The sequence below is a fragment of the Balaenoptera acutorostrata genome, chromosome 4 (assembly GCF_949987535.1).
Source record: "Balaenoptera acutorostrata chromosome 4, mBalAcu1.1, whole genome shotgun sequence".
Lineage (NCBI taxonomy): Eukaryota > Metazoa > Chordata > Mammalia > Artiodactyla > Balaenopteridae > Balaenoptera > Balaenoptera acutorostrata.
In genome coordinates this window covers 84,017,436-84,033,689 of record NC_080067.1, presented here as the reverse complement: position 1 = coordinate 84,033,689, position 16,254 = coordinate 84,017,436, and the positions used below count along the sequence as shown (strand labels likewise).

Sequence of the window (16,254 nt, the reverse complement as noted above, 5' to 3'; positions counted from 1 at the left end):
AAAAGGCCACATATTGTATGATTCCATTTATATGAAATATCCAGAATAAGTAAATCCCTAGAAACAGAGAGCAGATTGATGGTCACCAGTGGCTAGGGAAGAGTAGAGTGGGCAGTGACTGCTTAATGGGTCAGTGCTGTTTTTTGTGGTGATGAAAATGTTTTGGAGCTATATAGTGGTAGTTGTTGCACAATATTGTGAATGTACTAAATGCCACTGAACTGTACATTTTTAAATGGTTTTATATGAATTTCACCTCAATAAAAACTGTAGGAAAAAAATTTTAAAAACTGGTGAAATATGAATGAAGTCTAGAGTTCAGCCAATAGTAGTGCACCAAGGTGACACTGGGGAAGGAGAATGAGAAATTTATGTATTCTATTTGCTACTTTCCTCTAAATGTAAAATTATTCCAAAATGAAATATTTCCTTTAAAAAAAATGGGCAAACTACTTGAAAAGACTCTTTGCCAAAGAAGATAGATGGCAAATAAGCACATGAAAAGATATTCAACATCATTAGCCACTAGAGGAATGCAAATTTAAACAAGAATGGAATGCCACTAAATACGCATTAGAATAGCTAAAATTAAGCATACTGGCAAAACGAAGTGATGATGAGGATAACGTAGATCAGCTGTAACTCTCATACTCTGCTGGTGGAAATGCAAAATGGTATAAGCATTGTAGAAAATAGATTGGCATTTTCTAATAAAGTTAAAACACAATTACTGTATTATCTAACAATCCCATTCCTGGGTACTTACTCTAGAGCAGCGGTCCCCAACCTTTTTGGCACCAGGGACCGGTTCATGGAAGACAATTTTTCCACGGATGAGGGGAGGGGATAGTTCAGGCAGTAATGCGAGGGATGGGGAGCAATGGGGAGTGGCAGATGAAGCTTCACTGGCTCGTCTGCTGCTCACCTACTGCTGTGTGGCCTGGTTCCTAACAGGCCGTGGACTGGTACCTGGGGGTTGGGGACCCCTGTTCTACACAATGAAAAGTGATCTTCACTCAAAAATTTATATATAGAGTTCATAGCAGCTTTAATTTTATAGCCAAAAACTAGAAACAACCCAGATTTCCTTCAACAGGTGAATGGTTAAACAATATGTGGCACCTTATACCATTAAATGCTATTCAGCAATAAAAGAGAACAAACTGTTGATATTCACAACTTGTATGGATCTCAAGATAATTGCACTGAGTGAAATAAAGCTGATCTTAAAAGGTTAAGTACTATATGAATCCATTTATATAGCAGTCTTGAAATAAAATTGTAGAGCTGGAAAACTGATTAGTGTTTGCCAAAAGTTAGGAATGGGTGAGGGAAGGACTAGTGTGGCTATAAAGAAGTAACACGGGAGATCCTGTTGATGATGGAACAGTTCTGAATCTTGATTATAGTGGTAGTTCCCCAAATTGACACATGTGACAAAATTATATGGAATTACACATACATACAAATAAGTACATCTAAAACTGACAAATCTGAGTAAGCTCTGTGAATTGTACAAATGTCATCTTGGTTTTGATTTTAAACTATAGTTATGCAAGATATTAGTGATGGGGAAATGGGTGAAGAGTACATGGAAACTCCCTGTACACTTTTAAAAATAATATATATATATATATATATATATATATATATATATATATATATAGAATTTTTACTTTTTATACAATTTTTAAAGGTTATACTCCATTTAGTTATTACAAAATATTGGTTATATCCTCTGTGTTGTACAATACATCCTTGTAGCCTATCTTACACCCAATAGTTTATAACACCCACTCCCCCACCCCTGTGTTGCCCCTCCCACCTCCCCACTGGTAACCACTAGATTGTTCTCTGTATCTGAGTCTGCTTCCTTTTTGTTATATTCACTAGTTTGTTGTATTTTTTAGATCCCACATATAAGTGATATCATACAGTATTTGTCTTTCTCTGTCTGACTGACTTCATTTAGCATAATGCCCTCCAAGACCAACCATGTTGCAGCAAATGGCAAAATTTTTTTATGGCTGTGTAGTATTCCACTGTGTGTGCATACATGTGTGTTTTATATATATATAATATATATATTATATAAATATATTATACATATAATATATATATAAAGCATCTTCCTTATCCGTTCATCTCTTGATGGACACTTAAGTTGCTTCCATATCTTAGCAATTGTAAATAATGCTGCTATGAACATTGGGGTGCATGTATCTTTTCAACTTAATGTTTTGGGGTTTTTTTGGATATATACCTAGGAATGGAATTGCTGGTTCATATGGTAGTTCTATTTTTAGTTTTTTGAGAAACCTTCATGCCATTTTCCACAGTGGCTGCACCAATTTACATTCCCACTAACAGTGTATGAGGGTTCCCTTTTCATATTTTTAATATAATTAATGTTTTAAAGCAATTTTACATATTGCATATTCCCCTTCCCCCCCCCCCACCCCGAGAGCCTTCCCCACCCTTAACATCCTCCACCAGAATGGTACGTTTGTTATAACTGATGAACCTATATGAATACATCATCATCTCCCCAAATCCATAGTTTGCATTAGGGCATATACTTGATGTTTTAACATATGTATAATGACATGTATCCATCATTATAATACATTACAGTGTAATACAGAATAGTTTTACTGCTCTGAAAATCTTGCATCACACTACTCATCCCTCCTTCCCCCTTAACTGCTAGCAACCACAGATCTTTTTACTGTCTCCATAATTTTGCCTTTTTGAGACTGTCATACAGTTGGAATCACACAGTATGCAGTCTGTTCAGATTGACTTCATTCCTTTAATAATATGTATTTAAATTTCCTTTATGTTTTTTTCATGGCTTGATAGCTCATTTCTTTTCAGCACTGAATAATATTCTGTTGTCTGGATGTACCACAGTTTATTTATCCATTCAGGTTTTTGTATGGACATAAGTTTAACCTCTTTGGGTAACTACCAAGGAGTATGATTGCTGATCATATGGTAAAATATGTTTAGCTTTTTAAGAAACTAGCAAACTGTCTTTCCACAATCAATTTTGCATTCCCACCATCAATGAGAGTTCCTGTTGTTACACATCCATTCTAGCATTTGGTGTTGACAGTGTCTTAGATTTTTGCCATTCTAATAGCTGTGTAGTGGTTTCTCATTCTTGTTTTGATTTGAAATTTAAAATATTTTTATGTGCTCATTTGCCATCTATCTTCTGGTGTGGTATCTGTTTAGATCTTTTGCCCATTTTTTAGTCAGTTTGTTTGTTTTCTTTTTGTTCAGTTTTAAGAGTTCTTTGTGTATTTTGGTTAACAGTCCTTTATCAGATATATATTTTGCAACTATTTTCTTCTAGTCTGCGGCTTGCCTTCTCATTCTCTTGATAATGTCTTTTACAAAATAGAAGTTTTCAATTTTAATGAAGTCAAACTTACCAATCTTTCTTTCATGGATTGTGCCTTTGTGTTTGATGATGTCTTTTTAGATATAACACCAAAGTCATCTACATTTTCTCCTATGTTCTCTTCTAGTAGTTTTACAATTTTGTATTTAACATTTAGGACTATGATCAATTTTGAGTTAACTTTTGTGAAGGGTGTAAAGTCTATCTAGATTTGTTTTTTGTATATGTATATGTCCAGTTGTTCCAGTACCATTTGTTGAGAAGACTATCTTTTCTCCATTGTATTGCTTTTGCTCCTTTGTCAAGGATCAGTTAACTATATTTGTTGAATCTATTTCTAGGCTCTCTATTTTGTTCCAATGATATATTTATCTTTTTACCAATATCATCTGTCTTCACTACTTTAGGTTTATAATAAGTCTTGAAGTCAAGTAGCATCAGTCCTAAGACTTTGTTCTTCTCCTTTAGTATCCTATTGGGTATTCTGGGTCTTTCTCCTCTCCATATAAACTTTAGAATCAGTTTGTCAACATCCACAAAGTAACTTGCTGGAATTTTGATTGGAATTGTGTTGAATCTATAGATCAAGTTGGGAAGAAGTGATGTCTTGACAGTATTCAGCCCTCCTATCCATGAACATGGAATCTCTCTCTATTTATTTGTTCTTCAGTTTCTTTCATCAGTAAGGAATTTTTGTAATTTTGTAGTTTTCCTCATATAGATCATGCACATATTTTGTTAGATTTATATAACATGCTTTGTTAGATTTATACCTAAGTATTTTATTTTTCAGGGTACTAGTGTAAATGTTAATTGCTTTTAATTTCAAATTCTGTTGCTAGTATATGGGAAAGTTTTTGTCCCATGTGAATGCTCACCAACGGGTGACCTCAGCTGGGGGGAATTTTAACACTCAAGTAGATAGAATGACCCATTCTGTGGATACCAGTCAGCTTCTTTCCCAGCCACCCTGTCATCACCAAATGGGCTCATGAACAGAGTAACCATGGTGGCAGGGATGCAGGTTATGCATGGGCTCAGCAACATGGACTTTCACTCACCAAGGTCATCTTGACTACAACCACTGTTGAGTGACCATTATGACAACAGCAAAAATCAACACTGGCTCCAATATGGCACCATGTCTCAGGTGATCAGTTACCTGGTGGCAGGTTGATGACACTGAACAACTTTCATCATGGAAGGAACAGCATGTTGTTCTTACTAGAAGAGACACTTACTCTGGATAGGGATCTTCCTTCCCTGAATGGAATGCTTCTACCAGAACTATTATCCATGGGCTTACAGAATGCCTTATTATGATATTCTGCATAGCATTACTTTTCATCAAGGAACTCATTTCACAACAAATGAAGTATGGCATTGGGCCAATGCTTATGGGGTCACTGGTCTAACAATGGTCCTCACCATCCTGAAGCAAATGGCTATATATATATATATATATATATATATATATATATATATATATATATATATATAATCTATTGATTAATGTTAGGGTGGTACATCTTTATCTGTTTACTTTTAATCTATATATGTATCCTTAAATTTCTTGTAGACATATAGTTGGGTCCCATTTTGTGAATCACTTTGATAGTCTGTCTTTTAATTGATGTATTTAGACAATTGACATTTAAAGTGGTTATATAGTTGGAATAATGTCTACCATAGTTGTTACTTTCTATTCATTGCCCTTCTTCTTTGTTTCTATTTTCTTCTTCCACTTATTTCTTCTTTTTGTGGTTTGAATTGGGCATTTTATATGATTCCTTTTCCTCTCCTTTCTTAGCTTATCAATTATACTTCTGTTTTTTTTTTTTTTTTTAGCAGTTGCCCTAAAGTTTGCAATATACATTTACAACAGATACAAGTCCACTTTTAAATAATACTATACTGCTTCATGGATAGTGAAAGTACCTTATAATAACAAAATATTCCTAATTTCTCCCTCCTGTTACTTGTATTACTACTGCCATTCATTTCACTTATCCACAAGCTATACTGCTATCCTGTATACTTTTGGGGAACTTGGTGTGGTTATATATTTATTTCAAAGTAAAAAGCAAAAAACTGTACCATTTCTAAAAAGCATTGTGCCCTGGAACAAAAATCAATATCTAAAGAATAGAAAACAAATAGCACTTAATAACACAGGCATCCAGGCAATGATACCATGTCAACAGGAAAATACAATCCATGATAAATGGAAAATACAATTGATAAAGAAAAAATATCAGTCAGTAAAAACTGACCCAGAAATGACACATAGGATAAAATTAGTGGACAAGGACATTAAATCAGCTATTGTAAATATACAGATGATCCTTGACTTACAATGGTTCAACTTACAATTTTTCAACTTTATGATGATGCAAAAGCAATACACATTCAGTAGAAACCATACTTCAAATTTTGAATTTTGATCTCTTCCCAGGCTAGCAATGTGCAGTACAATACTCTCTTGTGATGCTGGGCAGCAACAGTGAGCCACAGCTCCCAGTCAACCACATGATCATGAGGGTTAACAACTGATACACTTCTAATCATTCAGTGCCCATACAAACATTTTGTTTTTCACTGCCAGCATAGTATTCAATAAATTACATGAGATATTCAACACTTTATTATAAAATAGGCTTCGTGTTAAATTATTTTGCCCAACTGTAGGCTAATATAAGTGTTCTGAGCATATTTAAGGTAGGCTAGGCTAAGCTATGATGTTTGGTAGGTTAGGTATATTAAATGCATTTTCGACATAGGATATATTCAATTTATGATGGCTTTATTGGGACTTAACCCCCTCATAACTCGAAGATCTGTACCTCATATATTCAAGGAGATAAAGGAAAGCACCAGCATGTTAAGAAGAGACATTAAACAGTAATTTAATACTGTATTTAACTATCTGGTGTTGCTAGACCGGATAGTTATGACTTGTTTTTCAGAATTTTCCTGGCTATCTTACATGTCGACATTTTCAGATGAATTTTAAAATCACCTTTTACTCCTCTGAAAAATCAGTAGATTTTTCTACTGTTATTTTCAGTAGAATTATTTATTTCTCAAGTATAAATGTACACCAATTTCAAGTCTTTATGCTAAAGATGGCTAAAATTCAATACCCATGTAAAAACAAAACAAAAAAGTTGATAAATTTGATTATATAAAAATATAGAAAAAATACAAATAACAGTCTGCAATAATTTGACAGATAAGACTAGTTTCTATAATGTGCAAAGTGCTCATACATAAAAACAAGAAATGGAAGAAAACACTAGACAAATTTACAAAGGTTAAGTACTGGTAGTTCACAAAGAAATATAAGTGTCTTTAGAATAAAAAGGTGTCCAACACTCATTATTAAAGAAATGAATATTAAAACAGTATTTTTCCTATTAGATCAACAAATATCAAAGAATTGTATAAAGCAAAATGTTAGTGATGATGTTGGGAGACTGGAGTTCTCATATACTGTTGGTGTGAATGTAAACTGGTAAACTATTTGCAATCAAAATTTAAAATGCATATTCTTTTGCCAGGCAATTTCAATTCTGAGAATTCATTCTACAGATATAATCATGCATGTGTACAAAGAAGTATTACTACGGTCACTAAAGTTTGTTTTGAAATAGTAAAGGCTGAAAGCCTAATGTTCATTAATAAGAAAATAGTCAAATTAATTGTTATATAGCCCTAAAAATGGATACTTTGTCCCTATGTAAACTATTATACTATACTAAAAACAATTATGTATATCTATGTAGAATGGTCTCCAAGGCACAGTGTGAAATGGAAAAAATATTAAGGTATAAAATATTGTGAAATGTGCTTCCACTTCTTTTGAAAAATGATTAGATTAATTCTGGAAGGATACTCAAAGAAAATGTTAACACTCTGTCTAAATGGGAGGTGGGACTCTGAGGGAATTAAGCTAAAATTTTAAAATTAAAAGTTATTTTAAAGAACAGTAAATTGGAGGTGGATACTACAGTATCCAGAGAACACTGTTAGAGCATAACATTGCACAGTATATACAATAATAAAACTCAGTCTTAATCTTTTTAACCAAACAATTTAAACTCAATATATTAGGAGATTTCCTCCCTCAAAAGGAATAGATTCAAATTATTCATTATAAGTTTTCACATGACTTAGAAAATATATACTGTATGTACAGTTCATTGTGAAAGGAATATTCAGACACAAAAACATTAAGAAGTGATTATTGGTTTGCAAGTGTTTTACAAGGAAGCTCAGAATTTGAAGAACCAGCTCACTGAATGTAAATTACAGTAGGTGTTTCAAAGAAACAAAAAACTTGTAAGCTTTTTCAAAGTTGAGGTAAATTTGTTCATACTGGGAGAGGGGGGATGATTTTAGCCACATGATTATTATATCTTTAGACATTAGTTTTGCAAATTTCAGGAATTACAACATTTTGTTAAGAAATGAGTAAGTTAGCAACTCAAGATTTCATCTATTTGGAGACTATTTAGACAAACTTCTTTCTTATTTCTTTCTCAGCATACACTGTGGGTTCACCCCGCCACCACCACTCTTCCCACTCTTAACTCTTATCATATATCTTATAAGGGATAATATTTAAACTATATAAAGAGGTCATACAACTCAGTAACAAAAATCAAAAAATCTGATTTAAAAAATGGGCAGAGGTATTGGGGTGGTGGTGTGATGAATTGGGAGATTGGGATTGACATATATACACTAATATGTATAAAATAGATAACTAATAAGAACCTGCTGTATAAAAAAATAAATAAAATAAAATTCAAATCAAAAAAAAATAATAAGGGAGGGAGGGAAAGAAGAGTTACCTCTTAACTATAAAAGTAAGCAAGGGTAAAGTTATGTGGGTTTTCATATATTTTAACTAACTGTTTGATACTGGCTACATTTTATATAGTTCAAAGCAAAGTCTTTTTATTTCATTTGTTTTCATGAATTTTAAAATCCAATACTTATTTTGATTTAGTATTATGTTCAACATTTATTTCACCATAGAATCACCCTCTGTGGCATAGGCATAATACTAATTTTCATTTTCTAGGAATCGTATGGTATATTAAAAAGTTTAACAAGACTAGTGTACCAAGTATTAAATTAAATCTTCACTTACATACTTCTATAAAGCTTTGGCAAGGACTACGTTAAAAATAATTTCAACTGGAGTCAATAAGCCATTTTTCAGTAAATCACTATTGTACCTTGCTCTGTATAATATATACACTAAATCAAATACTGATTTAAAGATACAAGAGAATCAGCTAATTTAAAGAAACTTGTAATTTTTTTAGATTTGGGAATCTTTCTGTAAAATAAAGAATAACAATTTCCCATTTGCTTTAATCTGCTTATTGTTTTAAGGTTGAATTTTTTTAGAATGTTGAATTTTCTCTAAATGGCATAGAGCACTACAGCTGAGATAAAACATCATTGTAATCAGGAAGCAGTTGTAGCAAACAAACCATTCCATTTATATTATGCAGAAAGTGACTTAATACAAGAAACTAGGTGCTTATCAAGTCATTGAAAGATGGAGACGTAAACTCTAAGCTTGGCCTACAGGTATGATTTTCAGAATAAGGCCACCAAACAGACATACCAGGGAAGCAGACAACTTTGCTACTGCTAGAAACAGAATCAGAAGACTGCTGCCAATCAATTGTTGAACTGAAGAGCACATTGTTATAAGATCAGCATTCTACTACAACTGCCTCTTGACATACAGAAAGCTTGTGACTGGACACTGGAATGTTGCTTTCAAAAACAAAACAAAATAAAGTAAAATCTCCATTGCAATAACACCAAAGCAGCATAAATATTGCTTCCATCCCATTTTCCAAATCACTTGCCAGACATTTTGAAGCCCTGAGCCACTATGTAAAAAAGGCCACCATGCTATGAGGAAGCCCAAGCCTTCTAAAGAAGCCACCATTGACAGTCCCAACTGAGCTCAACCTTTGCATCATTCTAGCCCAGGCCATGTGAGTAAAGAAGCCTCCAAAAGATTCCAAGCCCTCAGCCATTCAAGCATTTCTGACTAATGCCACAGACATCATGGATATAATATCCCCACCTTGCCTTAGTCTAAGTCCTTGCCCACAGAATCTGTAAGCATAATAAAATGATTGTTATTTTACATTATTAACATTTGGAGTGGTTTTTATGCAACAAGAGCTAAGCGATACACATCATAGATATTTTATAAGTTTCAACAAGCATTTCAGAAACATTTTTAAAGATTATAATACTCTATTATGTGATATATACCACAATGTACCTAAAAGTTTATGCTGAATTGTAAAGGAGAGCTGGTTTCCAATTTTTATCTATAACTTAAACTATACTGAATAATTTTATCAATAGAGGTTTTTGTTTCTCTTTTGTATTTAGCATTATTTCTTTATCATAAATTTCCAGAATGACTGTGTCCGGGCTATAACCAAATTTCTTCATAAGTGTTTTGTATCTATTCATATCTATCTTGAATATTTACTGTGGTTAAAAAAAAATTAAAGCAAATTAACTTCCATATATTTAAAAATTTTTAGCAACAACAACAAAAAAATCCTTTAAGTCAATCAGCCCTAGTGAAAACAGAAGAATATGGCCAAAAACTCTGGGCTACCCATGTATAGTAATGTCAGCCAGACCTCATGAGTCAATCATGAGAAGCTGGGGAAAATGTGGCCATACAGTGGGTAGGGGGAAAAAAAGACCAGCATATTGAGTAATCTAATAATTAATATTGCCCTATTATGAGCTCAAATGAAACAATATTCACATGAAACAGCCACCAAAAGATGGTAATAGATAGGCAGCGACCTTGGCTTAGCAAGTCCAGAGTCCTGGCTAAGTGAACAAATTTTACTGTTCTCAGAGCTCTGCTATATACTTTTGTACCTAGATAAGAGGGCGTGAAGAGGACTGTAATCCATCCCACATTACTCTGGATAAGCCCTAGAACAAGGCTTCACACCTGTGGAAGGGGCAACTTTTCCTAACTGGTATGCCCAGAGGGGGGCAATTTGTACCCCCAAAGTAGTCACTCTAAGTCTTTGTTAGTGGCAGCTATTGCCCTCAGTGTTCTTCCTATTTATAAGACTAGATTTGTTAATGAAGGAGGGCTAGAGCTCTTGACTTCTGCTTCCCCATAGCTAACTCATCGTGTGATATTTGTGCCTTTCCATTCAGGAAATCTGATTTCAGAGATCTATGTTAATATGGAAGATGACTGGTCCCAAAGAGCTTGGATCTCAATGTACATTACACAAGCTACTCCTAAACCCTACTAAATATGCCATCAAAATTGCTACTCCTTACCAAATATTTTAGCTGACCCTGTGGCCTAGTTTTTAAGCATACAGACACTAAGTGAGAAAAATCTGGATTAGAATCCTGCCTCCATGAATACTACTTATGTAATATTAGATGATTTTCTGAACCCTTTTTTCTGACCTTTATTTTCCTCATCTGCAAAAATCAGGATAATAAAGCACCTACCTTGCATAGTTGTTGTGAAGATTAAATGAGTAATGTGTATAAAATACCTAGCATTTAAGTATTCAATAAATGCTAATTCATTTTTAAAAAATAGTAAAACACACTAGAGCATTTAAATACTGAAACCTAATTCTCATCTTTGCACTAGCTGCAAGGGGATCCAGGGAATGTATAATTTTAAGTTTTCAAATTGTTCAATACAGAAAGGCTATAATGGAGTGGACACTGAGTGCCAGTTCCCCATGTCCAATATGGACATTAAACATGATTCTTCTCTATTTATTGTCCTTTGAGTAACCAAAGAAGCACATTTTAAAATGCATTCTGAATATTGTAGAACTATGAGATTATGTTTCAAATACTGTGTGTTAGCATTAAGAACATTTTAGTGCAATTATTTCCAAGTTTTTAAATTATACCAGAACTGAGCTAAACTCACAGGCTCTAAATAAACAGTACTATTTTGTCTTAGACCTGAGCAGTTTTAATACTCTGGAACCAGAATGACAGTAATAATTAATTTTTGTTCAGAGTTTACCACATACCAGGAAATATTCTGGCATGTGACATGTGTTATCACAAAAAATCCCTGAGCTAGATAATAATAGTCCCAATTTACAGAAGAAACTAAAATGTGAAGTCTTCAATAATTTGTACAACTAGTAGGTAGTAGACCTGGGATTTGAGCCCAGGCAGTCTGGCTGTAGAGTCAATATTCTTATGTACCATTCTCAACTTCACAGTAAAATGCTTCCATTCTATATTTTAAACTCTAAGCACTTGAAGTTCTTCCAAAATTTATATAAACAGGTATATATTTAAATTATGCAAAAGAAAGTCTAATACTATAACCTATTTTGTATTGCTATTAAATGGCAAAATAAATAATGAGGACATAGAATAAATTTTAAACTATGTTAACTAGTCAAATTTTAAAAACAAATCTTATATTTAATAAATATCATGAAAAATTTGGCTAAATACTTTGGCAAAATTGAAATTGGGACTAAATACTAAAATAGCAAGGACTTAGCCATCTTTATATGTTTTGAAAAAAGGAATTCTCACTCTTCATTTATTAATCTACACACTTAGATTCCTTTATATTAAGATTTAATTATGATATTTATGCTGCCTTCTTCCTCTTGGTACAGATCATGTAAATGGACACTGCACAAGTCCAACTTCCCAGAGTTGCAGTTCTGGAAAACGTCTTTCCAGTGCTGATGTTTCAAAAGTAAATCGCTGGGGTCCTGGAAGACCACCATTTCGAAAAGCACAGTCAGCTGCTTGCATGGAGATTTCTTTGCCAGTTACATCAGAAGGTAGGTTAAGCATACAAATTTTTGTGGATACAATTAAAATTTGACATACCACAGTAACAAGAGCTGGAGGATAAGGGATGGTGGTCAGGTGTGAAAGATCTGAAAAACTATGGTCAACTAGACAATGAGCAACTGAGAACCTGGTCGAGCTGTGGCCATGACTCCAAATCCATTCCTCACTACACCTCTTTCATCTCTAAAACCAGAATGGCTGTTTATGGGTAGGCTTTCACCTCCTCTGTACAAAATGAGACCTATGCCTTAATCTGTTCTCTGCACTCCCAATTTCTTTCCATCTCAATGGTAAGCCTTAGTGTCTCTATCTGTAGGTAGTTATTTAATGTCTTATAACCTTAGTTTCCTCAACTGTTAAGTGAATGTGACCAAGAAAAAGGGAAGACATTAAATTCTAAAGTTTGCAATCTCATCTTCATGTGTTTGAAAAAGGGAGGATTATTTGCTTACTTATGGAATTACTGTTAGGGGCAGGGAGTAAAGTACAAGAGCCAGAAGGCCTAAAATTAAGACACACACACACACACACACAAAAGAGGGAGTCCTGTAACTGCTGCTATTGTCTTGCTGATAAAAAGCTTTGGGACTAGAAATAGGAAAAAATAATCTTAGGAATGTGCTATGGTAATTCTATGCTATAAAGTAATTCACCATTACCACCCCTCAAAAAACTTGATAGTAATGATCTATATTATTCTTCAAATTTTTAAAATAAAATTTTTAGGGACTTCCCTGGTGGTCCAGTGGTTAAGCCTCTGCACTTCCACTGGAGGGAGCGTGGGTTCAATCCCTGGTCGGGGAACTAAGATCCCACATGCCATGCGGCTTGGCCAAGTAAAAAAAGAAAATTTTTAGTTTTTTCCTTTAACACTATGCCATACTAAATTTGGTCCACATGATCTTCTCTCACAGGTGTCTATGAATAGCAACCTAGAAACATTAGCTAGGAATGTTATAATGGAAGCAAAATATAAAGGTTATAAAGGAAGTAGTACTTTTAATCACTGGATTGAATTGGGAATTTTGAGTTTTAGACATTTCTGCCTCTAACTTGTTGATTCTGGGAAAATTACTTAACTCTATGTCTCTGTCTCCAAATCTGTAAAATATATAGATTATATCCAAGCTCCCTCTCAGATCTAAATTCTATTACAAACAATTATTTTTATAAACTTGCTGAGGGATACAAGGGGGAAATTAGGAATACTATATTTTGGTTTGTAGAAAAAGGGATAGTCTGAGGAACTTATATTTGGTTTTATTGTATATTATTTTATTTATATATTATATTATTATCTCTTTTTATAAAAATGAGTCACACTTATACCTATCAAAAACGAAAGGAGAGGGAAGGCAGTAGAAAGAGGCATATGAGGAACTTGTACTCTGGAGTGATTATATGAACAATACAGCCTTCCTAATATTTACCTGAGGTGGTGAGTTTCTGCTTGTTGGAGTGTACACATGTGTAAGAGATGATGAGCAGGAGAACCTGAAACCACCTTGTTTCCTTTAAGTGGGCTGAAGCCCTTTCAGAAAGATTATGGCTGGGGTGGCATTGTCTACAACTCTGTATTTGGCCCTAGGCAAAGCCAAGACTGTATTTGGATTCAAGGTAGGCAGCTTGTAACTAGTTCAGGGAGATAACATTTGCTCTTTAGTCTTGGTGTAAATATAAATAGTTCAATTTTTACAATTTTAATTACTCCAAATATAACAAAATTAGAGGAATGTATTTACCACAGAACATTTGTGACCCTTCAGGTAAGTAGCCACACTGTTGTAAGTGGGAATCGTCAAGAAATCATTAGAAGTACTTCCAACAATTGAGAGATAGGAGGGAAGCATAATTAACTGCACCAGAAGTTCTTGTAACCTTAACTATTTAGACTAAACATCTTTTTTTTCTAGATTAGAGAATTTCAACTAACTTGTGAGGTGAGGTAGAGAGAAAAACACAGTGGACTGGAACTCTGGAGACTCAAGGTCTAGTCCCAGCTCTGCCTAAGTTTATGATTTACACTTCAGGATTTGTCTCTTCATCTTCAAAATAAGCTGGTGAACTGGATAAACTGCCTTCCAGATCAGTTAACAACGAATCAAATTCTACTTCCCCCCCGATAATTTTGGTTTTCACGTACTAAGTCTGACTTTACTTGTTCTGGAAACACACTAAAACTAAATTTTTGGTTTTTAACTTTCCATAGAAAGTCGAGAAAATTCCTATAATCGCTCTAGAAGCTCTAGCATCTCCAGTATTGACAAAGATTCTAAAGAAGCGATTACAGCACTATACTTCATGGAGTCCTTTGTTCGGAAAAATGACTCTACTATCTCCCCTTGTTTGTTTGTTGGAACTAGTCTGGGAATGGTGTTAATCATCTCCCTAAACCTACCTTCAGAAGATGAACAAAGATTTACAGAGCCAGTCATGGTATTGCCAAGTGGTAAGAGTTTTTATTTATTCCTTCATTGCTACTTTTTCAAATTTAAATATATGGTATTTTAAAACATTTAATTTGTATTGATCTGGAGCAAAGATTTAAGTATTCTATATAATAGGAACTATTGAGAATCTTATAAATCATATACTATCCCAAGTATTGCAGCTTACTTGCAGGGTGAAATAGTCAACCATTTCTATGGTAATAAATTGTGGAACTCCCAACCTAAACAATGCCTTGGGAAATAAGTTTCTGAAAAGCATTTAGGAAAGCCTTAAAGCGAAAGTTTAAAATTTTTAATGAATTGAAGCATTTCTCCAAAGTTCCATGCCAGATCAGAGCCTATGAGTGTTTTACATCATCCTTAAAGAACTCAGATGATTAAGTTGGAAGCAGTCTGACTTGAGGTGGCTTTCTGAATTCTTTGATAACCTGCCCATCTTGTTTTGAAGCCATGCCACACAATTTCTTCCCTTTTTATCCTAGTACCTAGAGAATTTGACCCACGTTATGAGTATTGTTGCTAAAGTATATGTTGTATTCTCTGCCTACTTGACTTGTCTTTTTCCTTTTGAAGAAGAGATGTGTGATTCCTTCTGTTATTCCTTTGAGTATTTTTAAATTTATTCTTATCAATAGTTTTTTCATATATAGAAAAGAGAGTAAAAGTTATCTGAAAAACATTTCTTAAGTAAAAATAATTTTATTAATATATAGGATAAGGGGGCTTCCCTGGTGGCGCAGTGGTTGAGAATCTGCCTGCTAATGCAGGGGACACGGGTTCGAGCCCTGGTCTGGGAGGATCCCACGTGCCGCGGAGCAACTAAGCCCGTTAGCCACAGCTACTGAGCCTGCGCGTCTGGAGCCTGTGCTCCGCAACAGAAGAGGCCGCAATAGTGAGAGGCCCGCGCACCGCAATGAAGAGTGGCCCCCGCTTACCACAACTGGAGAAAACCCTCGCACAGAAACGAAGACCCAACACAGCCAAAAAAAATAAATTAATTAATTAAAAAAAAAAAAAAGAGAGAGAAGTGCTGCTTGCTTTCAGCTTTGTTAAGGTGCCAGTCAACCCTTGCCAGTCCTTTAAAAAAAAAAAAAAAAAAAAAATATATATATATATATATATATATATATATAGGATAAGGGATTTTATGTTAAAAGAACACATATATGGCATGGTAGGTTAGATAGAGTTGTGTTTTCTTTGTTAACTGGTCTGCTAAATTCATATAGATGGATTGTAATTTACTGTAGGTAGAACAGTCAGCTCTCTACTAGTGAGGCAAATTAAGATAAACATATTTTGTGTGTGTATGGCTTAAAAAACAGAAGTTTATTTTCTCACACTTCTGGAGGCTGGAGGCCCAAGATTAAGGTGTTGGCAGGGCTGGTTTCTTCTGAGGCTTCTCTACTTGGCTTGCAGTTGGCCACCCTCTCACCATATTCTCACGTGGCTGTCCCTCTGTGTGCTTGTACCCCTGGTGTCTCCCCGTGTTTCTCTTAATCTCTTCTTAGA

General features: G+C 34.3%; 1 protein-coding gene across 10 annotated transcripts in view; it reads left to right on the top strand.

Moving 5' to 3' along the window:
• The window catches only part of STXBP5L (syntaxin binding protein 5L), a 384,033-nt gene that overhangs the window by 339,894 nt on the left and 27,885 nt on the right, over window positions 1-16,254 (top strand). For all 10 annotated transcript variants that reach the window (XM_057545862.1, XM_057545860.1, XM_057545863.1 and 7 more), the window contains 2 exons: window positions 12,109-12,279; window positions 14,502-14,741. In XM_057545862.1, the coding sequence (XP_057401845.1) occupies window positions 12,109-12,279; window positions 14,502-14,741 (411 nt within the window). The remainder of the gene's footprint in view (window positions 1-12,108; window positions 12,280-14,501; window positions 14,742-16,254) is intronic.